General features: G+C 46.2%; 1 protein-coding gene and 1 long non-coding RNA gene across 4 annotated transcripts; one reads left to right on the top strand and one right to left on the bottom strand.

Annotated features, from left to right (window-relative positions):
* Nucleotides 1-214: 214 nt before the first annotated feature.
* LOC125408820 (uncharacterized) lies at nt 215-9,464 on the bottom strand. The gene is made up of 3 exons (XR_007234591.3): nt 8,504-9,464; nt 6,668-6,816; nt 215-6,569 (listed from the first exon to the last, which is right to left on the bottom strand). It is a non-coding gene; the product is annotated as an uncharacterized LOC125408820 (long non-coding RNA).
* A 109-nt stretch (nt 9,465-9,573) lies between these two features.
* On the top strand, nt 9,574-25,325 carry Trafd1 (TRAF-type zinc finger domain containing 1). 3 transcript variants are annotated; one of them, XM_048447447.3, is made up of 12 exons: nt 9,574-9,679; nt 11,114-11,171; nt 16,888-17,023; nt 17,101-17,154; nt 17,769-18,174; nt 18,733-18,939; nt 21,162-21,238; nt 21,802-22,032; nt 22,847-22,967; nt 23,474-23,810; nt 24,402-24,474; nt 24,637-25,325. In XM_048447447.3, exons 2-12 carry the CDS (start codon nt 11,125-11,127, stop codon nt 24,874-24,876), a joined length of 1,929 nt encoding a protein of 642 aa, XP_048303404.2. In that variant the 5' UTR covers nt 9,574-9,679; nt 11,114-11,124; the 3' UTR covers nt 24,877-25,325. The 3 variants fall into 3 exon arrangements, with proteins under 3 accessions (XP_048303404.2, XP_048303405.2, XP_048303406.2); XM_048447448.3 differs by lacking the exon at nt 9,574-9,679 and adding an exon at nt 9,817-9,890; XM_048447449.3 differs by lacking the exon at nt 9,574-9,679 and adding an exon at nt 10,101-10,241.
* Nucleotides 25,326-25,559: the final 234 nt, after the last annotated feature.

Raw genomic sequence — 25,559 nt, forward strand, 5'->3', positions numbered from 1 at the left:
TTGGAGTTGAAGGCCAGCTTAGTCTATGTAGCAAGTTCCTGGACAGTCAGAACTATATAGAAAGACCTTGTCTCAAAACATTTTTTTTTTTCGGGCTGGAGAGATGGCTCAGTGGTTAAGAGCACTGTCTGCTCTTCCAAAGGTCCTGAGTTCAATTCCCAGCAACCACATGGTGGCTCACAACCATCTGTAATTAGGTCTGGTGCCCTCTTCTGGCCTGCAGACATACACACAGACAGAATATTGTATACATAATAAATAAATAAATATTTTTTTTAAAAAAACTATTATTTAGTCGGGCAGTGGTGGTGCACGCCTTTAATTCCAGCACTTGTGGGGGTGGGGGGTGGGCAGAGGCAAGTGGATCCCTGTGAGTTAGAGGCCAGCCTGATATACAATAGAGTTCCAAAGCTACAGAGAAACTCTGTCTTGAAAAACCAAAATCTTTTATTATTGATGTGTGTGTGCAAGAGTGTATGCACAGGAGTGTGCCTAAGCATGCAAGACACCAAGAAAAGGCGTCGGGTCTGTTGTCTTCAGGCACACATCTGATAACAGACACATACATATGTGCAAGCATTTATATACATAAAGATAACAACAAATAAATGGATAATGACAGTTGCAGTTGACTTCTAACCTCCACACACAGGAGCAGATGTGTGTACGCACGCACACACACACACACACACACACACAAAATTAAAATAAGTTTTGCTGAGCCCTGCTCTAAATTGTTGAAAGATATTTAAACAAATAAATAACCCAAAGACAGAGTTCCCTGAGCCAAGCACCATGACGCTTGGCTGTAATCTCATCCTTTGAAGATGGACAGTTCAAGGGGAGCCTGGGCTTCAAGAGACCTTGTCTAAAACAAACAAAAACAAAACTCTACTATCCCTAACAGATGGTGGTCCACACTTTTAATCCAAACTAACTCAGGTGGCAGGGGCAGGTGGATGGATCTTTGTGAGTTCTAGGCTAGCCAGGGCTTCATAGAGAGATTCTGACTCAATAATAATAATAACAATAATAATAATAATAATAAAATCACTACTAAGATAAGATTTTTCAGGCAAAATGTAATTAGAGCATGTGTAGCCAATTCACTGTGTCTGAAATTCTACTGGGTGCCCTATGCTACACTTGCTAAACCGGAGCAGAACAACCTTAAGGGGAAATGCCATGATTCTGTGCTTCCAATATCCTGCTGGCAGAGCCAGGCTTGGAGGCACAAGTCTGTAACCCATTACAGGCAGAGGCAGGTGGATCTCTGAGTTTGAGGCCAGTCTGGTCTACAGAGTGAGTTCTAGGACAGCCAGGCAGGTTTGAGAAACCCTGTCTCAAAAACGTTAAAAAAAAATTGTAGAGTGTGAAAAACAAACCACTTTTGGGTGTAGGGAGAGAAAGGATGGAGCTGAGATGTTTCTTGGCCAGGTCTGTGGCCACTCGGCTCTGTCCTTACTGTTGCCTCTGTTGTTAGTGCAGCATGGGAACTTGACTGGCCTAGCAACTGTCTCTCTGGTCTTGGCGAGGCTCGGGGTGCCAAGGACCTCCTAGGAGGAGCTTCCAGCCCTTACTGGCTATATTTCCTTGTACGTTGAAAGTCTGCTTGGTTCTAAGCATGATGAATCATACCTTCTGCCTTTCCCATTCCCATCCTTTGTCCTCAGACCCTGAGAGGGAACACAGGTGCCAAACTGTGGGCCTGTCCTTACCTGCTCTGCAGAAGGCAGCTTCCACACCCTTTCAAAGAAAGGCCTAAGTCATCTCAGGGCCTAAAGGAACTCTCTAGGAGGGTAAATACCCTGTTGTTCTACTGTTGAGAATCTAGAACATCCATAGACGACACTACGAACATTAAAAGAGTTTGGCATGCAGCAGGTGCGCATTAAATGGTGCCTTCAACTTCTTTCCCCACCTAGACCAGAGGAGTTGCCGCATTTGGGGCAGCATTGTGCATTGCTCTTGGGAGAGGCCTTCTTTGTAATGGATAGAGAAGTCGATGGGTACACTGCTCTGTACATCACAAGCTGGGGATACAGGAAGTGACATCGATGCAGGACTTGGAGGTGGTGGCTCTGGGTATCTTGTCCGATGGACTCTGATAGTTTTTCTCTTTGGTCTTGACCTCCTGGTACCTACCTCCGGCAAACCTTTCAACCCTCACAGAATAAATAGGAAAGTGTTGTATATGCCTGTACAGGCCAGAGGATGGTTGTGTCAGATCCCCTGAAGCTGGAGTTTCAGACCATTGTAAGCCAAGATCTAGGTGCTGGGAATTGAACCTTGGTCCTCTGCAAGGGCAACCAGTACGCACTGCTCAGCTAACTCTCCAGTCCCCAAAATTAAAAAAAAAAAAAACAAAACACTTAAGGAAGAAGAGTTGAGATAAGCTGGTTATGGTCTTGCTCTGCAAATATTCGAGGAGTGAATTTTCCGCACCAAAATGGAGAAAGAAGGTAGTTTTCTAGTTTAATCCGGAGCAGAAGTTGTTTGTTGCAATTCTAATTGTATCCACCAGGTGGCACACGAGCACGAAATTGCCTCGGCCATTTTCAAGATTAGAAAGGAGTTTTTATTGTTCTTTTTTAAAATAATAAGATGATGGGATTTCCCAGGCAGCTCGCGGAGCAGCTGCTAGTGGCTGTGGGCTGGATGCGGTGGACGGCAGAGTAAATGGACATAAGGCTATACATAAAGCTAGACATTTATTACTTAAAGAAAGGGAGATATAGACAAACATAGAGAGAACAAAGACACACATACACACACACACACGCACGCATACACACACATACACACACGCACGCATACACACACGCACGCATACACACACACACACACATGCATACACACACACATGCATACACACACACACGCACGCATATACACACACACGCACGCATACACACACACACACACACACACACACACACACACGAGAGAGAGAGAGAGAGAGAGAGAGAGAGAGAGAAAGAGAAAGAGAGAAAGAGAGAGAGAGAGAGAGAGAGAGAGAAGATGGCTGCGGGGGAGGTCCAAAGTGGCTGGGGTGGGCGTGGTTAGTTCTTAAAGTGACAGCAGAAGACTAACAGTTTTAATTTTTCTTGTTTAAAAAAACAGCAAATGTGGTGGGGGCGTTCAGATGTATATCGCTTTTGTATTTGTGTTTGGAATTTAGGTGTGTTAAGGAGCATGTTTGCGTGGTTACACGTATGTGCGTATTCCTGATTTTATCCTCCAGACACCATCTTTACTGTGTTTTGAGACAGGATCTCTCACTGGGACATGGTGCTGGCCAACAAGACCATGGGCTTACTGGGCAGAGATCCCCAAGGGTCTGCTTGTGGCTTCCTCCCCAGCATCAGGGATATCAAGCCTGTGTCTTCCTTCATGCAGGGCTTTCTACACATGTTCTAGGGTTCCAAGTCGGGTTCTTACATTTGCTCTGCAAGCACTCGAGACCCACTTAGCCATTTTTCTAGCCTTATTTCTGGAATTTTGGAGACTTTCTCACTATGTAGCCAAGGCGGGCCTCAAATTTGTTGTTGTTGTTAAGATTTCACTGTGTTAAAAAAAAAAAAAGGAAAAATAAAAAAGAAAAATTATTTCACTGAGTAACCCTGGCTGTCCGGGCCCTCGCTATGTAGACCAGGCTGACCTCAAATTCACCGAGATCCTTCTGCCTCTGCCTTCCAGTGCTGGGATAAAAGATGTGTGGTGTGTGCCATCACTAGCCTCATATGTATATTTCACATGTTATTTAGACGTAGTTCAAACTTGAGGAGGAAAAGATTCATTTCTTCTCATACTTTCAGGTCACACTCCATCACTGAAGGAAGTCAGGGCAGGCAGGAACTGACACAGAGGCCATGAATGAAGAATTACTTGCTTACTTCCCATGGATAGGACTGTTTTCTTTTATACTCTAGGCCCACCTGCCCAGTGAGCCACACAAGAAAATGCCCCTCAGCTGAAGGCTCCTCTTTCCAAATGGCTCTAGCTTGTGTTAAGTTGACCAAAAAAAGCCCAGGACAGTGGGCATTTCGATTTTCCTCCAGTAAACTGATTGCTTTCTTGCTGTTGGATTTTTTTTTATTTCTTTGTTTTTGAGAAAGGGTATCTTTCACTATGTAGTCGAAGCTGGCCTGGAACTCAAAAAGATTCCTCTGCCGATGCCTTCTGGGTGATGGATTAAGTTAAGGCCACCAGGTTCTTTTGAATTTTTGGTTGTTTGTTTTTGTAGGATAAACATCAGAGCTGTAACACAGTTTTGAGACAGGGTCTCTCTACACAGCCCTGGCTGTCCTGGAACTTGCTTGAACAGGCTGGCCTCGAACTCCCAGAGATCTGCCTGCCTCTGCCTCCCGAGTGCTAGGATTAAAGGCGTGAGCCACCATGTTCGGGTTCTTTTTAAAAGTAAGGTCTTGTGTAGCCCAGGGTGATCTTGAATTCCCTATGTATCTGAGAATTATCTTAAACTTCTATCCTCCTGCCTCTACCTCCTAAATACTGAGCTTACACATGTGTACCACCATGTTGGGCAGTGGAATGTACTTGCTTAGATAGGGCTAGGAGAGAAAACAGAGTTTTCTAGAAAAAAAAGAAAGAAACAGAATCTTAATACATGTGATTCTAAGCTGTCTCCTGCTGCAGACACCAGAAGGTTCTGTGCAGGCACTGATGTATGAAGCTGTCAGGGTCAGGGATGGAACCACAGCTTCTAGGAACTCTGCCTAGCAACCAGGCAGCCTAGAAAGAGTCCCAGCATGCTCTGAGGACTATGGTCCAATCTCTGTCGTCCTCATGAATATGTATGAGTCCCCAGATGTCAGCTGAACCCCCTCCTTCCTGCTCAAATACCACAAAATGCCTTCTCTCTCTCTCTCTCTCTCTCTCTCTCTCTCTGCCTCGTTCTTACCCCCAGTAGCTGGCATTATCTTCAGCTCTCTTCTTTAGAACTGGAAAAATTATGTGCACTTTGCATTTCAGGGCCCGAGGTTACATCCACAGAATGTTCCAGAGCCTGGCACTTCCAATAGGAAACTGGCTTGTAGCAGAGGTTTTGCAACTATGTCCCCAGCAATGATGGGTATTCCCATGACTACGAAGAAAAAAAAAAAAAACAAAGGCTGAGGCAGGCACTGTAGCACTGCACAGCGTAGCTTGTGACCTCTAGCAGAGGAAAGGGAGGAGGGAAAAGAGGCTGCACATGCAGCGTGGTGGACAGAGGGTTTGCCTAGAAGAACCCGGTTCAAGCCCCAGGACCATGTAAGGTGTGGTGGCACACACCTGTTCCTCCAGCATTTGTGAGGCAGATGCAGAGGGCTCTCTACAAGCTTAGCCTCAATCTACATCGTGATTGCCAGGTCAGCTAAGGCTATATAGTGAAGCATCGCAGGAGAGATGAGAGAGAGGGAGAGAGAGATATTTAACTTATCCAAATGTTGCCACCACCTGACAGATGAGTGCAAAAAATTGATATGATGAAGTACTCAGTCTGAGCATGGCACCTCACTCTTGGAATCTCAGGGTTTGGAAGGCTGAGGCAGGAAGACTGTCCTGAGTTTGAGACCAGCCTGGGGTACAGATTGAGACCCACAAAAAAAAAAAAAAAAGCCAGGTGGTGGTGGTGCACAACTTTAATTCCAGCACTCGGGAGGCAGTGGCAGGCGGATCTCTGTGAGTCTGGTCTACAGAGCTAGTTCCAGGACAGGCTCCAAAAGCTACAGAGAAACCATGTCTCAAAAAAAAAAATCAAACAAAACCACAAAGAGCCAGTAAAGAGGTCTCTAGTTTTTCTTTTTCTTTTTGAAATGAAGAGTAAAGGCATGTATGCATCACACATACATTCACACACACACACCACACACATTCATACACATGCTCACACACACAAACATTTATACACACAAACACTCACAAGTAATAAATCAAATACATACAATCACACAGACACACAAACATATTTATGCAATACTCACACACACTTACACACAAGAAATAATAAATCAAATAAATCCAGCCACAGAGCTGGGCTGATTTTATGCTTCTTTTAGCAAGAAATGCCCAGGCAAGGCCAGGGGAACAAGTTAAAGGCGATAAAGGGTGAAGGAGGCAGTGCTGTTTCTTTGGGGGCCAGGAATGGTTTGACCACGTTTCTCTTTGTAGCCCTGGCTGTCCTGGAACTTGCTCTGTAGACCAGGCTGAACTTGAACTTACAGAGATCTGCCTGTCTCTGCCTCCCAAGCACTGGGAATAAAGGTGTGCACCACCACACCCTGCCCCAGCTAATACATTTCTTAAAAAACGTTTTCAAGTATGGCACACTAGAAATGGGTGAAATTATATGGCATGAATATGGCTCAATGGAGCAGTTAGGTAATTTTAGCATTGGGCAATACACTAAAGATTTATGTACTGTAGGGTCTAGCAAGATGGCTCACTGGATAAATGGGCTTGCCAGAGGACCCAATGACCTGGGTCTGACCCCTGGATCCCACTTGGTGGAGGGAGAAAAGAAGCTCCTGCAGCTGTCTTCTGGCCTCCAGACATACCAGGGCTTGTGCCTGCCAAGTAAATAAATACATGTAATAAAATGTTTATGAACTTTATTGTGTGCAATTATACTCCAATAAAATGGGAAATAACTCAAAGCTACTCCTACCTTTGTCCCAGGAGTGTTGGAGAAGGTGGGTGGAAGAAGAGAAGGTGTTGCCAGGGATCTATAGAGTCACTCCCTGCTCCAGAATACAAAGTGAGATGGCTCTGAGGGTACAGGTGCTTGCTGCCAAGCCTGGTGACCAGGGTTCAATCCTGGGGTCCCCAAGGGTGGAAGGAGAGAACTGATTAATGAAAGATGTCCTCTGACCTCCACATTCATGCCCAAGCATCATCCTCCTGACAACACCAGCACTAATGAGTAAAACACATTTTATTTTTTAAATTTTTTAAATCATGTGCATATTTGTCTGTGTGAGGGTGTTGGATTCCCTGGACGTGGAGTTACAAGCAGTTGTGAGCTGCTATGTAGATGTGGGAAATTGAACTCAGATCCTCTGGAAGGCAGTCAGTGCTCTTAACCACTGAACCATCTCTCCACTCCCTAAAATACATTTGAAAAAGGAATTCAGTAACAAATTTGGAACCTGGCGTGGTGGTACATGTCTTTAACCCCAGCATTTAGGCAGAACATTGTGGGATTGGGACCAGCCTGGTCTATACAGGGAGTTTCAGGATAGCTAGGGTTACACAGTAAGATCCAGGCTCAAAAGATAACAAATTTGTAGCCAGGTGGTGGTGGTGCACACCTTTTACCTAGCACTTAGGAGGCAAAGGAAGGTGGATTTCTGAGTTCGAGGCCAGCCTGGTCTACATAATGAGTTCCAGGACAGCCAGGACTGTTTCACAGACAAGTTCTGTCCCGAAAAACTAAAACCCAACCCAACCCAAACCAAACAATAAATAAATAAATTTGGTGCTTGTCAGCGACAAATAGGGTAACTTTTAATATCTATCACTAAGCAGCAAAAACAAAACTACCAATTTGAAGAAACTAGAGTTAAATAAATCCCGTGAGCACCTGGCTATAACTTAGCAAGTATAGAGACTCTTCCGAAGTGAGTCCCAGTCCAAGCTGGGCATCTGGCCAGGGGTCTGAGAATTTCAGCAGCTGCTGGGAAGTCAGAGGGAGAAAGTGAAGGGGCAGGCAGCAAGGACCAGGTGCCTAAGCTTCCTGTCAAGGAAAGCTGTAGACTGGAGCTGAGGTGGGGGTTGGGGGTTGGGGGTAAAAGTAGTGACAGCCTTGGCTAGGGTGGGGCTCCCTCTCTCAACCTGTCAGAGCCTTGAGCCCAACTGGGCTGAGAATGGCAGCGCACCACCTCCCCTGGGGCTTTATCCTCTTTCCACACAGTCAGTACTGAAGCTGGCAGAGCCCAGACAGACTATGGCATTCAGATTCAGATAATTTGCCACACATATGGAGACAGAGGGTTATCCACGCCCAAACATTATTAATTTGAAATGCTTTTAGTAGCAGACGTTTCCTTATGACATTTTCACACAAGCTACCCTCACTTACCCTCTGTGGTAACCCCCCTTCTACTGATCTTTTTTCTTTTCTCCATTAGCCCCCTTCTCCATTCATGTCTTTGTTTTAGGCAGAGTCTCTCTATGTAGCCCTGGCTGTCCTGGAATTCCCTGAGATCTATCTGCCTCTGCCTCCTGAGTTCTAGGAACAAGGTGGGTGTCTCCGTGCTGGACTGTTTACTTTTTTGGACAGAGGGTCTCACCATGTAGATCAGGCTAGCCTAGAACTACAGAGATCTTCCTGCCTCAGTCTCCGAAGTGCTGGAATTAAATGTGTTCACTGTCACAGTGAGCCCCATACTTTCATTTTTAACAAAGGCAAACGTTTAAGCTGACCCTGAGGTGGTCAGTCAGCCTTCCCACATCACTTCTGACCTTCCCTTGGAAACTCTGAATCCGAGGGAGCCTGACTCACCTTCCCAGTGAGGACAGTGATTGTTTCCAGGAGACAGGACTGCAATTCTCTTGTTTATTTCTTCTGAATGTATTTATATCTCGTTGGGAACATGTGGGGCATCTGGAACTTTCCTCCACTCCCAATGGGAATGTTAAATGGTGCCGTCACTTTCAGAAACAGTTTGTCAGTTAAAAACAAAAAACAGAAACATGGGTAACCACAGCAGCAGAGCCAACAGCAAAGCCACAGTTCTAATTTCAAATATTTGAGAGAAATAAAAACATATGGCAATCAGCAGGCTGAGGTAGCACAAGCCTGCAAACCCAGCACTTGGGAGATGGAGGCAGGAGGATACTGAGTGAGGTCATCCTTGGAGCATAGGCAGTTGAGGCCAGAGTGCTGGGATTAAAGGTGTCTCTGTGTTTTGCTTTTTCTCTTTAACATTTTAAAAATATTTTGCTTTTCTCTGTGTGTGTCGGTCTGTCTTTCTGTCTGCCTGCAGAGGACCAAATCATTGGATATGCTGGAGCTGGACATAAAGGAGGCTGTGAACCACCTGTTGTGGTTGCTGAGCTGAGCTCCGTACTTGGGTCCTCTGTCAGAGCAGCAAGCGCTCTTAACCACGGAGCCATTCTCCCTCCACACAGCTCAAGTATGCTCTTTGCAGTTTACACGCCAGGTCAGACTTCGAATTTTCACCTCTGTATCCATGACGTATGAGATGCTCAGGTAAAGTTTTCCACCAAGGCCTGAAGAGCTTTGGCTGTCGCATCCGAGTCTCCAGCGCCTCCAAGAGGTCGGGCACGAGGAAGCGTTAATGACGAGCGGGTGGCAAATGGGTATTAACGGCCCATGAGAAGGCACAAACGCCACCCACAGTCTTACGGGGCACATCGGGAATGTTGGCCCAGTATTACTCAATCAGTGCCTGAGTCCACAGAGGCCTCCGCTTTCTGAAGTGAGAAGGTCGGGGAACGTACAGACCACGCCTCCTGGTCTCCGTGAGCCAATGGGGGTGAGGAGGTGGGCCAGAGGGAGCGGCAGCGCTGCCGCCCAATGGGCGTCCGGCATTGCCCAGCGGCCGTCCAATAGGCGTGCCCCTCGGTGACGGTGGGAAGCAGCCCGGTGGCTGGGCCGTTGTTGGCGCGGGGAGGCCGAGGCGTCTGTGGCGGCGGCGTTCCGCTGGGATCCGAGGTGAACGTGGGCGGCGGGGTGGGGCGGGGCGGGTGGCAGCGGCGGAGGCCGAGGCTCGCGGCGGGAGGCGGAGGTCGGGCCGGCTCCAACCGCTCCGACCTGCGGAGAGCAGAACGGCTGTTCCCCGAGGCGCGGTCGTGGTGTGTGGCCGGGCCTTGCCTCCGCCTCCCCGGGCCTCCCGCCCGCAGAGCCTTCCCTGCCGTCTCTAGAGGTCTGTCCGCCCCGCAGCCCGCTTTGTCTGCGAGTTTTCCCTTCGACACTCACCTTAAGTTATCTAGTTTCATTTGCTTGTTTTCTGGACTCTGCGACATTGGACTCTTTAATTCGTTAATAGTCTCAGTTGCCAGGCCACCGAGAACGGCAGGTGGCTTGAAAATGCCCAGATCAGCCTGGCGCCCTGTTAGCAGTCAGTATCTAAATCTATTTCTGTGTCATGGGAAGGAGTGATGTAAACATTGACACTGCAGTTGACAGCGCTTCGCCCTCTGTACGGAAAGCGAGAGAAAGGACTTTGCCTGGCGTGCCCGGGTGGGAGGGCCTCAAACTTGACAGAAAAACCATGGTAGGCCCCATCTCAGTTAAGTAGACAGCTTCACTAGTCATCCTGTTCCTTTTGATGTGATGTACCAACATGAATGTGTTCTCTGCTGCCTTTTTTTTCCCGGTTGTGTTTTCTATGAAATAGGGTCTAACGCATCCCAGGTTGACTTTGAACTTACTAACTTACTATGTTGCCAAGAAGGTTTTGAACTTCTGATTCTTCTGCCTCCATATCCTTAGTGGTAATATTACAGGCATGTACCATCATGCCCAGTTTTATGGCTGGTCAGGGAACACAGGGCCCTTCCTGTACCACCTGAGCCCCAGCTGAAGCTCATCACATCAATGATACTCCTGCCAAAAGTGTATAGCATGAATTTAGTCCCAAGAAAACATCAGACAAACCCAGATTGAAGGATTTTCTACAAAATAACTAGCCAGTAGCTAGAAACCACTCTTAACTGCTAGTGACTAGCAAGCTGTGATTCAGGTACTAATTAGCTGAATAAGCAATGAGAGAAAAAAAACTAGAGGGCTTTCAAATCAGAGTGAGGAACAACATCTAAGTGCTTTATGTGTTTCAGGGCTGAACCAGAAAAGGAGATTGGTGGTCTCACTGATATTTGAATAAAGTCTATAGATTAGTTACAGTTATTTTTAAAATTAAAATTAGGACTTCAGAATGTTAACTTTTACTGCAATTGGGTGAAGGCCATAAGAGAGTTCTTTGTATTATAAACTTTTTTTTTTGCAACATTTGTAAGTCTCATTTTTTTTTAAATTGGAAATTTAAAAACCAGTGGAAAGGAATGCCCCGAGTGTTTATTCTTTTGCATGTCATCCCTGAAGCAGAAATGAAACAGAAAGTGACATCTCTTCCTTTGCATTTTTCAGGAAGAGCTAAGATGGCTGAGTTTCCAGATGACCAGACTGCTCGGCTGTGTGACAACTGGTAAGACATGGAGTTGGACATTAGGCCATGCTAGTTCTGTAAAAACTTGGGTGTTTTATTTGTAGGTTGTGACTAGGGGTGTGTGACCGTAAACTGTCAAGTCATTGGAATTAGAGCCTTTTAATCATTTGGGAAAATTGCCTGTTTAGAAGTTGGTAGGAAGGTTTCCTGGGTAGAATAAAGATTAGAATGGATCAAGCTGGGGCTTGGGACTTTGTCCTGCCTTTAATGGATGATTTAGCAAGAAAAGACTAGGGCTGGAGAGATGGCTAAGTGGTTAGAGCACTGTTTGCTCTTCCAGAGGACTTGGGTTTGGTTTCCAGAGCCCAGTGGTGGCTCACAACCATCTGAAACTCCACTCACAGAAGATCCAATGGCTCTGACCTCTCTGGACACCAGGCACACATGTGTACAGACATGCAGGCAGGCAAAATACCCATACATAGAATAAAATAAATAAAACTTTAAAAAAAGATACTGGAGATGGGTGGGGTGGCACATGCCTCCAGTACTCTGGAGGCAGGGGCAGGAAAATCTTTGTGAGTTCGAGGCCTGTAGTAAAGAGGAGCAGCGGGCTGTGTTCCCTGCGCCCGGCTGCTCAGCTAGTTTACTTCTGAAATAATTACACAGAAACTGTATTCATTTAAACACTGCCTGGACCATTAGTTCTAACCTCTTATTGGCTAACTCTCACATATTAGTTTAACCCATCTCCATTAATGTGTATTGTCACTTAACTGTGGCTTACCAGCATGAGTCTAACCAGCATCCATCTCGGAGAGGATGGCGTCTGCCATACTGCCTTCTTCCTCCCAGAATTCTGTTCTGTCTACCACGCCCATCTAAGGGCTGCCCTATTAAAAGGCCAAGGCAATCTCTTTATTTAACCAATGAAAGTAACACATAGACAGAAGATCCTCCTACACCAGAGGCCAGCCTGGTCTACCATGTGCTATATAGGGAGACCCTTCTCCAAAAAACAAAACAAAACAAAAAACAACAATAAAAATCCTTACCCACTCTTCACCTTTTTTGGAGGTGGTGGTAGGAATTGTAGGCAGTCTTGAGTGTGGTAGGCAGGCTCTGTTACTGAGCTACCTTCCGTCCCTGCAGTCTTTATTCACATATAAGAAGTAAACTTAATTTTTTTTTTTATGTTTACAAAAGTAGATATTTTGTTTCTATTTATTTTGAGATAGTCTCACTGGCTGGCCTGGAACTCTTTGCAGAACAGATGACACTGAACTCAGAGATCCACCTGCCTCTCCCAGTGTGAAAGGAACGAGTTCCCCGAGTGGTCCCAGGGTTGTCTTCAGGTGCTTGGGACAGTCTTTGTGAACTGGCTCTATGTGTAGTGATAGAAAAGTTAGCTAAGCAGCTCAGATAAACTTTTCCTTTTCTTTCAGTTGTGGGATGTTTGGAGGCAGGGTCTTGGTATTTACCAGGCTGGCCTGGTATTGGATATGTAACCTCCAGAGCTCTGGGATGACAAGTATGAGTTACACGCTGGGCTTTTCTTTTTGAGATGGTTCATGTAGCTCAGGGTAGTTTCAAAGACAGTGAATAGTCAAAAATGACCTAAATCACAGACCTTCAATCTTTACTTTCCAAGCACTGGCTCTGGAGGTGTGAACTCCCTACTGTTTGTAGCTACAGCATGAACTCATCCAGTACTGGGAGCAGACTCAGGGCTTCTCAGGAAGCAGCACACCCGAGGACTGGGATTAAAGGATAAGCCACCATGCCTCTTCACCACCACCTCCTTTTTTGCCCCCTTTGAGTGCAGGGGATTAAACCTGGGGCATGTGCTAGCATGGTGACAGGAAACCAATTCCTAAGGCAGCCATGTTTAATTGTTACCGTGTCATGGTTGGAAGACTGCTAGTGAGGTCTGCGCAATACAGTCTTGAATGCTAATTTAGGATTTTCATGTTTTAATCCAAGTGTTGAAAGAGAAACCTAAAAAAAAAAAAAAAACCCTAGATTTGCTGGGTGGTGGTGATGCATGGCTTTAATTCCAGCACTTGGGAGACAGAGGCAGGTGGATCTCTGAGTTCAAAGTCAGCCTGGTCTACAGAGTGAGTTCCAGGACAGTCAAGACTGTTACACAGTAAAACCTTGTCTCACCTTCTACCCCCCAAAAGACAATTTGCAGTGTCAAGCCAAATGGTGGCAGCGCACATCTTTATCCCAGCACTTGAGAGGCAAAGGCAGGTGGATCTCTGAGTTTGAGGCCAGCCTAGTCTACAGAGTGAGTTCTAGGACAGTCAAGGTTACACAGAGAAACACTGTCTTGAAAAATCAATCAACAACAACAACAACAAAACAAAAACCCCAATCAACCAAACAAAGCCCCCAAACCATATATTTTGTATGTGGGTATGAGTGTATATGAGTGCTACTGCTTACTGTGGTTCAGAGGACATCTTGCCGGACTCGGTTCTTGATTTCCATCATGCGGTGCCTTTGCCTGTTGGAATGAGAACTACGCAGAGAGGTGAGAGTAGCTGCTTTCTTGTGTGGCTTTCTCAAGAAATTTCCTTCTTCCTTTGAGATAAGGTTTGTTTTGTTGTGTGGCCCCAGACTAGCTTTGTTTGACTTTGGTTTGTAGCCTACTCTAGTCCCAACTCCTGATCTTCTCGCCTTAACTCCTGAGTGCTGGGTTATGGGCATGCATCACTGCTCCTGATTCCATTAATATACACACTTAAGATTTGTTTACGTGTGTGAGTGGTTTGTCTGCATATATGTATGTACACCATGTGTGTGCCGCATGCCTATGGTGAACAGAAGAGGGCGCTGGGTCCCCTGCGGCTAGAGTTATGGGTGGTAGTGAGCCACCCTGTAGTTCTGGGAACTGACTCCAGATTGTCTGTAAGAGCAGTGAGTGTCCTTATCCTCCAAGCCATCTTCCCACACTTTGCACCAATAGTTGTACTGAAAACTAATGAAGAAAGAACTTTTTATTCTTTTTGTGTACTTGTGTAGTGGGCGTCTTGCCCCAAATCTGACTGCCTCTGCCATGACACCTGGCTTTTACATGTGTCTGGGAATCTAAACTCAGGTGTGCTGGCACAGCAAGCATTTTATCCACTGAGTGGAACTGCAGTGTGGTGTGCCTGTTCACTTATCACATGGCGGTGGAGAGAGGTGCTGGTAGAGAAAAGACTGCTCTGCTCTGCTGCTGGCCCTGCCCTCATGGGTGAAGGGTGCATTTTAGAGAGTGGCTTTCTACTGGTGTTCCCTGTTTGCCACTTTAGACTCTCCAAGCATCATTTGCATGTCTGTGTAAGTCAGTGGCTTTGTCATCTTTGACATGAATAAAATAAGAAAATGTGACTTGAGAAGGAAAATGACATTTGGCTGAGACATCTTGATTTTCAGTCTGTTCTAATTTGAAGGAGTCCTAAGGCCTGGGACAGTGTATAAATAACTGTGCTAAGGGAGTTCAAACAGCACAAGGGAGAAGCTAGTGAAAACAAGGTTACCCAGAGCAGAGCAACTTAAAGATGAAAAGCGGCTTAGCACGACAGACTGACCTAGTCCACACCTGCTGACCAGCCTGAGGAACTGTTTACATTGCAGCTTTTGAAAGCTGTAGAGATGGCTCAGTGGTTAGAGCATGTACCACTCCAGCAGAGGACCTGAGTTCAGTTCCTGACATTGACATCTTGTGGTTTACAATCACCTATAACTCCAGGGACTCAGATGCCTCTGTCCACATGGACACCTGCCCTCATGTGCACATACCATACATACACACATATCAAAAATAATGAAGCTAAATCTCTTTTTAAAAGTTGCTTTTCAAATGCAAAGCTGGGTGTGGTGGCGAATGCCTTTAATTCCAGCACTCCAGGGGCAGAGGTCAGAGGATCTCTGAGTTTGAGCCCAGCATGATCTACAGAGCTAGTTCCAGGACAGCCAGGACTGTTAGACAGAGAAACCCTATTTTGAAAAACAAACCAAAAAACCAAACAAACAAACAAACAAAAAAAGGTTGATTTTGGTTTTAGGCTGGGTAGGTGGTTCAAAGTGCTCTTTTTTTTGTTTGTTTGTTTGTTTGTTTGTTTTTGAGACAGGGTTTCTCTGTAGCTTTGGGACCTGTCTTGGCACTAGCTTTTGTAGACCAGGCTGGCCTTGAAGTCATGGAGATCCGCCTGCCTCTGCCTCTCTGAGTGCTGGGATTAAAGGCATGCATGCACAACCACAACCCAGTGATTAATAGTGCTCTTACAGAGGATCTAGATTCAGTTCCCATATTGTAGCTCCCAAACTGTCTGTTCCAAGGGATCTGATGCCATCTTCTAGCTTCTATGGGCACCAGACATGTACATGGAACACATATATACATGCAGGCATAACACCCATATACACAAACTAAATATACCGAATATAAAACCATGTTGGTCTTTAGCCAGGTATGGTGGCATATACTTTTGATTCCAGCACCTGGAAGGCAGAGGCAGGTGGATCTCTTGTATGTTAGAGGCTAACCTGGTCTGCATAGAGAGACCCTGTTTTCAAAACAAAACCAACCTTCCAATCAAACAAGAAAACAGTTGGTCTTTGGGGTTTTCTGTCATCTCTCTCTGACACCCATTCCCCACCTTTTCATTTTCAACATAGGGTTTCTTTGTGTGGCCCTGGCTATCCTGAATCAAAGTCACTCTCTAGACAATGCTGGCCTCAAACTCAAATCTACCTGTCTGGTTCCCATATTGTGTGCCACCATGCCTGTCTTTCTGTCATCCCAGCACATGTTCTGAGCAAGCAGATATCTGAGTTTGAGGTCAGCCCTGTCTACAAAGCAAGTTTCAGGACTTCCAGGGCCACATAGAGAAACCTATCTGGAAATACCAAAAATAAATGAGTAACTAACTAAAGGAAGGGATAAGGTGTTCCTCAGCATCAACATTGCATTGGACACAGCTAGGCAGTTAGTAGAAAAGTTTGTTGTCATTGGAAATACTTTCTTCCTAAATGCTGTCTAGTATATTTTGTTTTTATTTTGTATGTGTGTGCACATGCAATGAAGGCCAAAGGACAGCCTTTTGGAATCAGTTCTCTCTCTACCTTCCATCCCTTTAGGACTACATTTAGGTTGCTAGGCTTGGTAACAAGTACTTTGGTTCACTGAAGCATCTCCCCAGACCCTGAAATTGTTTGTGGTTACCTCTTTTCTTATAGTATCTGATATTCCAGGACATGGGAGTATCAGGGTTCGAAGGCTCTCTGAACCTGAGAGGCTAAGGAAGGAGGTCCAGGCCAGCCAGAGCTACAATAGCAAGACCCTGTCTTAAAAGTAAAACAGCAAATAAGCAAACAAGACAGAAATAAAAAATTGTTAGTTAGGCAAGGTAGTTAACACCTTCATTTCAGCACTCAGTAAGCTAGGGCAGGAAGATTGCTACGAATTTGAGGACGTCTGTGTTCCAGTGTGAGAATCTGTCTCAAAAACAAGTGGGGCATGGTGATCTACACCTATAGTCTCACCTGGGAGGTAGAGAAAGGAAGATCAAAGTTTTTCCTGCATAGTGACTTGAGGCCAGCCTGGGCTTCATGAGATCCTGTGTGAAAAGACAAGCATAAAACCAAAATGTTAATAGAGACGAAGACCTGTAGGATGGGTGTCCATGTGATAATCACTCTTTGAGAAAAGTCATTGATCAGTTAGTAATGTTTGCCTTTTTTTTTTTTTTGCTTATTTCTGTAGCAAAAAGGAAATTCCTGTGTTTAATTTTACCATCCATGAAATCCACTGTCAAAGGAACATTGGTGTGTGCCCTGTCTGCAAGGAACCATTCCCCAAATCTGATATGGACATTCACATGACCACAGAGCACTGTCAGGTGAACTGCCCATTCCCTGTTATGTAATAGGAAAGTATGTTGTTACAGAGACACTTGATTGACTCTTTTTATCCTAGGTGACATGCAAATGTAACAAGAAGTTGGAGAAGAGGCACTTAAAGCAGCATACGGTTAGTTTCACCCTGGGAAGAGGGACTTCTGGGGCTAAGCCCGGTGAAACCAGAGCCACGAGCAGTAAGAAAGCCTATACACAGCCTGTTTTCCACCCACTCTAGGGCAGACCCAGGCTCAAGGCCCATTTGAAGCTTTGGCTGACTCCCGCCAGATGGGACTACCTAGCTCTTGTACTCCCTTCCTTTGGAATTTTGTTCTTTCTCCTTTGGGGAACCAAGTCTGTCTGTCCAATGAGGTTTACCTGTTGATGCCTTCCTGGGATATATGAAACCAAGTCTGTGACTTATTCTATATGTTGAAAGCTGGCTTTTCCTTTTATTTTAAATTACTTTTAGTTAGTGTGTGTATGTGCTGTCTGTGTGCCACAGTGCAAATGTGGAGGTCAGGACAACTTGTAGGAGTCAGTTCTTCTTCCACCATGTAGATCCTGGACTTCAAACTGAGGCTGTCAGCTTTGGAGGCAAGCACTTTCACTTGCAAAACCATCGAACAGGCCCCACAGGTCATAATTCTTAGAAAGCATAGCATTCTAGCCAGAGTCAGAGTTTTCTTGCCCTGTGCTGTACTCCAGCCTCTCTATGTATAAGCACCTTTCCACCTTGCCTTGTAGGAGACTGAGTGTCCTCTGCGACTTGCTGTCTGCCAGCACTGTGATCTGGAGCTTTCTGTTCTCAAGCTAAAGGAGCATGAAGATTACTGTGGCGCCCGGACAGAGCTGTGTGGCAGCTGTGGGCGCAATGTGCTTGTGAAAGAGCTGAAGACTCACCCTGAAGTGTGTGGGAGAGTGGAGGAAGAAAAGAGAGATGAGGCTGTCATCCCTCCTGATTCCTATGATGAGTCTTGGAGTCAGGATGGAATCTGGATTGCATCCCAGCTCCTCAGACAAATTGAGGCCCTGGACCCTCCCATGAGACTCCCTGGAAGGCCCCTGAGAGCCTTTGAGTCGGACCCTTTCCACAGTAGGACTGTCAGCCAGAGGAACACGACAGCCCATTTTCCAGTTCAGAATAATCTGGGTGAGTTGTGTTTTGCCTTAGGAAATGGGAGTGAGGCCCCAACCTTAGGACAAAAGGGCAACAGGACTTTGAAGCCAATAGATCTTGTTACTAGAAACAGAGGACACTCACTGGGAAGGATACTAGACTTGCCTATAGAGCAGGAATGATGGAACCTTGTGGTATGCTGTAGCTGTTAGGATTGATGGTGCTAGGCCTGACAGTGTCCATAGTCCCTGAGGCACCTGCAGCATGCTCTCAGATTGTTAATGGCTCACAGGCACAGGGAAAGGTCAGACTCAGGTTGTCCACACAGCCTGAGTCTGCTTACTCATAGCACAGATAAGACGTGAGCAGTGTTCAGCATGGTGTCTGTCTCATAGTGATAGCTCAGTAATGCTGTTGACTAGTCATTTGTTTATGATCCCAGTGGACTGTTGTCTTCTGGCAGGTTCAAAGTCCCTGACAGCAGAGGGTTCAGGTTACTAGTGAAGTTGGCAAGTTTCTGTTAATCTTGACAGCTTGTCAGACATGGATGGTGGCAATCTCTAATGTGCTAATGAGTTGTTTTCTTCCCAGTTGAAGAACAAGAAAGGCAGGAAAGGAATAGAAGCCAGCAGTCGCCAAGAGAGAGTGCTGAAAATAATGCACACTTGGACTTCATGTTGGCCCTGAGTCTGCAGAATGAGGGACAGGCCTCCAGCATGGCAGAACAGGGCTTCTGGGGGTCTGTGCCTGAGGCAGATCCAGCACATGGTGGGTCCACTTCTCTGGGTGATATAAAGGGTAAGTTTGTTTATTTTGCATAGACTCTACAATATTTTACTTTTTAAAAATTTTTACGAGTGTTTTGCCTGTTTGTATGTATATGTACCACCTGCACTTAGTGCCTCAGGAAGCAGAAGCATCTAGAACTGGAGCTGCATTGGTGGTGAACCACCACTCAGGTGCCAGGAAGAGAACCGGGTCCTCTGCAAGAATAGCAAGGGCTCTCAACCACTGAGCAGTCTCTCCAGCCCCTCCTGTCACCACAATTTTTGTTAGTCTTACATTATATAACTCATGAATAATTGAAATACTGGGCTGTGAGATGGCTTACTGGTTAGAGGTACTTGTTACCAAGACCAGCGATTCTGGGTTTGGAACCAACTCCCATAGTTGCTCTTTGACACTACATGAGCCCCATGGCATAATTATGCCATCTCCCACTACAAACAAAAATTTTTAAATAAATAAAGGTGCATTAGCATACACTTTTAATCCCAGTACTTGGGAGGTAGAGTAGAAAGATCTCTGTGAATTCCAAGCCTGGGCTGTATTGCAAGAATCTGTCTCAAAAATATAGATTGTATTTGTTGTTTTTGTTTTTTAGTTTTTCAAGACAGGGTTTCTCTGTGTAGTCTGGCTGTCCTCGAACTCACAGAGATCTGCCTGCCTCTGTTTCCTGGGTGCTGGGATTAAAGGTGTGCACCACCACCGTCTGGCTGAAAATACAAGTGTTTAATGAGATAGACTTTGCATTATTTTTGCCTCCCCACCCCTCTTCTTTTTTTTGGTTTTGGTTTGGTTTTGTTTTGTTGGGGGGGGGGTTCAAGACAGGGTTTCTCTGTAGCTTTGGAGCCTGTCCTGGAACTAGCTCTTTAGACCAGGCTGGCCTTGAACTCACGGAGATCTTCCTGCCTCTGCCTCCCAAGAGCCACCCCTATTCTGAACCATTCTCAAAACATTACAGTGAACCCCAAAGGCTCATCATCTGTGCTCTGTTCTCTTCTTTACACTTACCTCAATACATTCCCCTTGAGCTCTTCTATCCAAACATGTACTTCTTAACAAGAGCACCCTCCTGTGTAAACAAGACAATGTCACAAAAGTTTCTCACATTTTTGGTGTGTATGTGGTTTGTTTTTTGAGACAGTTTTCCTATGTAGTGCTGGGATCAAAGATGTGCGCTACCACTACCTGGCCACGGCTCTTACATACTGTTCCTTAATACTGTTCCTTAGCACTTGTTTTTGTTCCAAATGTTTATGCATTGACACTTTTGGTTTGGTTTATTATTATTATTTTGAGACTGGGTCTCATGCAATCTTGGCTGACCTGGAAATCATAGAGAGCCACCTGACTCTGCCTCTGAGTGCTGGGATTAAAGGCATGCACCACCACCGCCTGGCCACATTGGTACTTTTGAAAAGTCCATGGTAGCTATCTGTGCAAAGCATTCTTCCTCTGTGTCTGGCTGTTTTCCATGTCTAGTGTCTCAATACAGTTCTGTCAGGACTGTCTATAGCTTTTTCACTGTTTTTGTTTTGTTTTGTTTTTTGGAGGCTATCTTTGTAGCCCCACCTCATCCTCCCAAGTGCTAAGGCTATATAGAGTGTGACATCATACCAGGATTTTTTTTTAAAGATTTATTTTATTCATTATGTATACAGTGTTCTGCATGCCAGAATAGGGTACCAGATCTTGCTACAGATGGTTGTGAGCCACTATGTAGTTGCTGCAAATTGAATTTAGGACTTCTGGAACAGCAGGAGTGGTCTTAACAGCTGAGTCATCTCTCCAGCCCATACCAGGATTCTTGCTTGGTAGTAAGATTGTACAGCAAGCAATGGGGGGTGGGGGAGAGCCAAGTGTGATGGTACCTTTAATCCTAGCACTGGGGAGGCAGAAGCAGGTGGATCTACAGAGTGAATTCCAGGACAGCCAGGACTGTCTTGAAAACAAAACAAAATGTACAGCAAGATGTCTGTGCTTGATGACCCTTTATGATGGGGTTCTTCCTTCATTATGTTTAGCTCATTCCATCTTTACCTAATTGTTTCTTTTCAAGGGTCCTGTTTCCAAACAGTCTTTCTCAAATTTTCTTTTCCTGTGAAACCTCTCCTTGAACCAGATTGTTTGTGTCCTTTCATGGTAGTCCAGCACCTGTCCTGCCCCAAGTCAGACTTGTGTGTCAGATCTTATACCGGTGAAAAGGCTGACTGCGGGTCTTGTTCCTGTGGCCCCAGGTGCGGCTGATGAGACTCTGCTGCCCTGTGAGTTCTGTGAGGAGCTGTACCCGGAGGAACTGCTCATTGACCATCAGGTGTGTGTTACTTGACAGCTTCTGACAGGAACATGAGCAGGCGATGGTCAGTATGAGAAGCCACAAGAGCCTTAATGAGTGCAGTGCCTGTGGTGAGGTGAAACTGTTTTACCGTACGACTGCAGCGCTCAGCCTCATCCCCTCTTAGACTCAAATGACCTTTCTGCTTCAGTGTCCCAAGCAACCGGGACCGTGAGCATGTAGCCCTGTGCCTGGTTATAAGGGAGCCATGTTTCCCTTTGTACCTGGTCTGTACAGGTACATTGGTACCAGCATTTACAAGGTACCAAGTACTCTCAGCTTTGGGTAACCATTTCTGCTCTCAGAAATGTTGCTGAAAATTTTGACTACATCTAGTGTTTGGTCCTTTAACAAGGATAAAAAGACTGCTTGGCCTCTGTTTTATTGTATCGTTGTGGGCAGTATGTGATGGTGCAGGTGCTGTGGTACTCTCTGGCCTCCAACTCTGCACTCGGGGTTGAAGCAGTTTCTTGGAGAAAATGTTTTAGCAGTATAATTTTTCCTTAACCTCTTTATTTTTTAACATGTTTTTCGAATGACAGACAAGCTGCAACCCTTCACATGCCTTACGTTCACTCAATACTGGCAGCTCTTCCATCAGGGGGACAGAGGATCCTGGTGTCATCTTCCAGAACTTTCTACAGCAGGCAACAAGTAACCAGTTAGACACTTTAATGGGCCTAAGCAACACAGCTGCTGTGGAAGACAGCATTATCATCCCCTGTGAGTTCTGTGGGGTACAACTGGAAGAGGAGGTGCTGTTCCATCATCAGGTGAGAATCCCTAGAGGCTGCCCTCTGATCCCCATGTGGGTCATCTGGGAGTGCAGTTGATGCCCTCCGGCCTTCAGCTGCATCCTGTCCTTAGAGCCCTGCTTTCTAGTAGCTGAGTCCATGGTGTCTGCATTTGAGACTGCAGAGGGCTGAGGATCACCTCTCTGAGAGCAGAGGGCTGAGGGATCATCTCCCTGAGAGCAGAGGCATCTTGCATTTGACAGGCAGGCTCTCCTGTCTGCTATTTGAGAGTTATGTCCATGAGACTTGGGCTCCAGCTCTGGCTTTTCCATGTAGTGGCCTGGTTCTGTACTCCTCATGGTATCATCTAGAAGGAAGGGTGGTACACTACATGCTCCAAAGTTCTTTTCCAATTTTCTAGTCTGGAATCACAGGTTGTTCACAGAATATACTTTTTTTTTTTTTTTTTGAAGAGCCAGGAGTACAGGCCTCATTTCTTTTTTTGCTCTTTATACATCTCAAATTTCAAGGACAAGCCTGCTGTTTGTCACCTAGGAGAGACTGGACTAAGCCATCACTCCAATACTCCAGCCAGATTACCTTTCTGACTTTTTCACACCAGCCCTGGCTGCATCCCTGCCCAGAGCCTCAGGAACCCATGATGACTGTCCATTCTCAGGATCTGACTTCCTCTTAGCTTCCAGATTTTCTTAATGGTTCTCAGTGTGCCCTGTGGGGGTGGATGATCACCCAGTCTACTCTTGCTCTTCTCCCCAACACCCTAAGTACTAACTACTCACTTTTTTTTTCTTTTTCTTTTCTTTTTTTTTTTTTTTTTTTTTGGTTTGTTTAGGAGCAGTGTGACCAACGCCCAGCCACAGCAAACTACCATGCAATGGAGGGCATCCCTACACAGGATTCCCAGCCTGAAGACACTTCACCAGAGCTGCCCAGGAGGAGGATCAAATACCAGGGTATCGGCTGGGGCTGAGCTAGGCCACAGCACTGCTGGCTCAGACCTGCTTTCTACTTCTCTTTTCTCCAGGAGGCTTAACTCACCACTCATTGGCATGCATGAGGGTCTCCTGGGGAACTGCTCAAGTTAAGTGGTCCCCACATGACCCTTAGCTGTCATCAGTGCAGATTTTGTAGGGTACTACTTTCAGAAACAGCTGTGAATCACAGGCTGTGGGGAGCCATGTCTCCTGACTGCCTTAGTATCCTTTGGGCATGTGAACTGTTGCTGAAACTTCCCACCACAAAGCCAATCGCAAACTACTTCTTCGAGTTTGCCAGCATCCGTTCACTGCTAAGTTAGGAGACCGTCTCTGAAGGTCAGAAAGTCAGCATGCAGAGTAGGGAAGAGAGCATCTGGCTCCTCTGGAGCTCAGTGGGAAGCAGCTGTCCGTTGTCTGCCTGCATCCAGCACTAACAACGAAGTAGCCTTTTCCCTAAAGCTATCACCGCCTTCTCTTCTCAGGAGAACTGTCTTCAGGCTACATGGATGATGTCAAGCAGGAAGCAGCAAAAGGCTCCACCTACTCACTGTCTCCTAGCAGAACCATGAACAACGTGACTACCTGTAACCCACTGTTGAACTCAGCATCAGGCTCCAGATCTGAGTGCCAGCCTAGCCCTCCTCATGTGCTGAAGCTCAACAACTCAGACAGCCAGGACATTCGAGGGCGGAATCGAGGCAGCCAGAATGGGCCTGTAGCATCTGGGCATGCTCCAGTGATCCACTCTATTCGAAATCTCTATCCAGAAAACCTTGCACCCTCTTTTCCTCAGGGGCCCCCTGGGAGATATGGAGCCAGGTAAGCAGCAGCCCCAGAGTGGATGGAGCTGATAGTGGCTGAAGAGAGCATGGGCAGGCAGTCTGGGGCTGGCAAGATGGCTCAGTGGGTAAAAGCACTGATTACTTGAGTTCTATCCCACTTAGAAGCAGAACAGGAAAACCAGGTCACAGAGTTATCCTCTGACCACCACATACATTGCACACATGCAGAATAATTAAAATGCAGTGAGTTTAAAAAAAAAAGAGTGGGGGTGCACGCCTTTAATCCCAGCACTCGGGAGGCAGAGGCAGGAAGATCTCTGTGAATTCAAGGCGAGCCAAGTCTACTAGAGCTAGTTCCAGGACAGCTAGGACTGTTACACAGAGAAACCCAGTCTTGACAAACAAAAGAAAAAAGGTCTGTTCACACTGGTCCATCATGGTCCATGGTGCTGGGGTGGAGCACAGGACCGCATCCGTGCTCAGCTCATGCTTTAACTAGTTGCCCCCCGTTTTCATTGAGTCTGGATTTTGCCTGTGTTGCCACAATACCTGCTGTGCACAGGGTTTTGCTATGTTGGTGTCCCCTCCTCCAGCCCTCAGCACTTGGTTCCTGTTCTTTTTTTTGCAGTGGGAGGAGTGAAGGTGGTCGGAGCTCTCGGGTCACCCCTGCAGCTGCCAGCTACCACAGCAGATCCCCAAAGGTAACTGAGGTCCCAGAGTTATGCTCAGGGCAGATGTAGACATGGCTGGGCTGGTGGGTTGTGAGATGAGATGTCTTGCTGGGCAGACTCCCAGTGGCTTTTTGTGAGGAGAGGTGTCTGAGAATTGTTTCCCTGCTTTGTCTTCCTTGTGTTATTTAACAGGCAAAGCCTCCTAAGCAGCAGGAAGCAGGGGATGCAGAGGAGAAGAGGAGTAATGGTGACTATGGGGGGCTTTTTACTGCCTACCCCCTATGCATAGCAGCACGTGCTGGTGCAGTGTCCAGCTGGCCTCTCTGGCTCATCAAGCAGGAGAGACTCCCTGATTTTAATTTTTTTCCAGATTACGGCCATTTTGTGTCTTTGAGATTGTGCTGTGGGTGCTTGGGTTGGAGGGAGGGCTAGCTGGGAGGCCCTTGCTGCATACTGTTGGGCAGCAGTGAGATGAGGACATCTGTGCCCTCTTGGCCCATAAGGGTTCCATCCATAGTATACCATTACCATTACCACTGCTTCTTGGTGCTTTGTGGTCCTGGTGGACAGAGAGGAGGGGTTCTGGGAATCTCAGAGCTACCAGTGAAGCAATTCTCTCTTTGTGAGGGCCTAAGCTTGGGTTTACAGCATGTTAGGAACAAGTTGAGCTGCAGGTACATGGACTAGAGGCCACTTTGGTGCTTCTAGGTCATTCACCACCCTCTGTTCCTGATGGGGCATATATTGCTTTGTTCTCAATGTCCCTACCAGGGCCACGCCTGCCCTCATGAGGACTGAGGTTCCAGCCCCTTCCCTTTTTATTTTACTGTTCTAATTATCTATTTCCTTGTAATAGAAATAAAGTTTGTATTCAGAGTTCAGCTGAGGCTTGTGGTTCTTTCTATAGAGATGGTGGAGAATGCACAGTCATTGTATAGCCTAGGACTGACTGTGAATTTGTAGTCTTCCTGCTTCAGCCTCTAGACTGCAGGTACAGTTGAGGGGGACTGGGTGGGCTCTTTGTTGGATCTCCATCACAGGTTCCTTCTTAAAGTGCCCCAGAATCAAGGGGTTTCTTAAGATGGTCCCATGTAGACCAGGCTGGCCTCACCTTA

Source organism: Myodes glareolus, chromosome 2 (assembly GCF_982192425.1).
Source record: "Myodes glareolus chromosome 2, mMyoGla1.1, whole genome shotgun sequence".
NCBI classification, from domain to species: domain Eukaryota; kingdom Metazoa; phylum Chordata; class Mammalia; order Rodentia; family Cricetidae; genus Myodes; species Myodes glareolus.

Coding starts and splice junctions, on each gene's coding strand:
- Trafd1 (XM_048447447.3), top strand. CDS start 11,125: ATGGCTGAGTTTCCAGATGACCAGACTGCTCGGCTGTGTGACAACTG. Junction 11,172..16,887: donor GCTCGGCTGTGTGACAACTG/GTAAGACATGGA, acceptor TTATTTCTGTAG/CAAAAAGGAAATTCCTGTGT. Junction 23,811..24,401: donor CCTGGGAGATATGGAGCCAG/GTAAGCAGCAGC, acceptor TTTTTTTTGCAG/TGGGAGGAGTGAAGGTGGTC.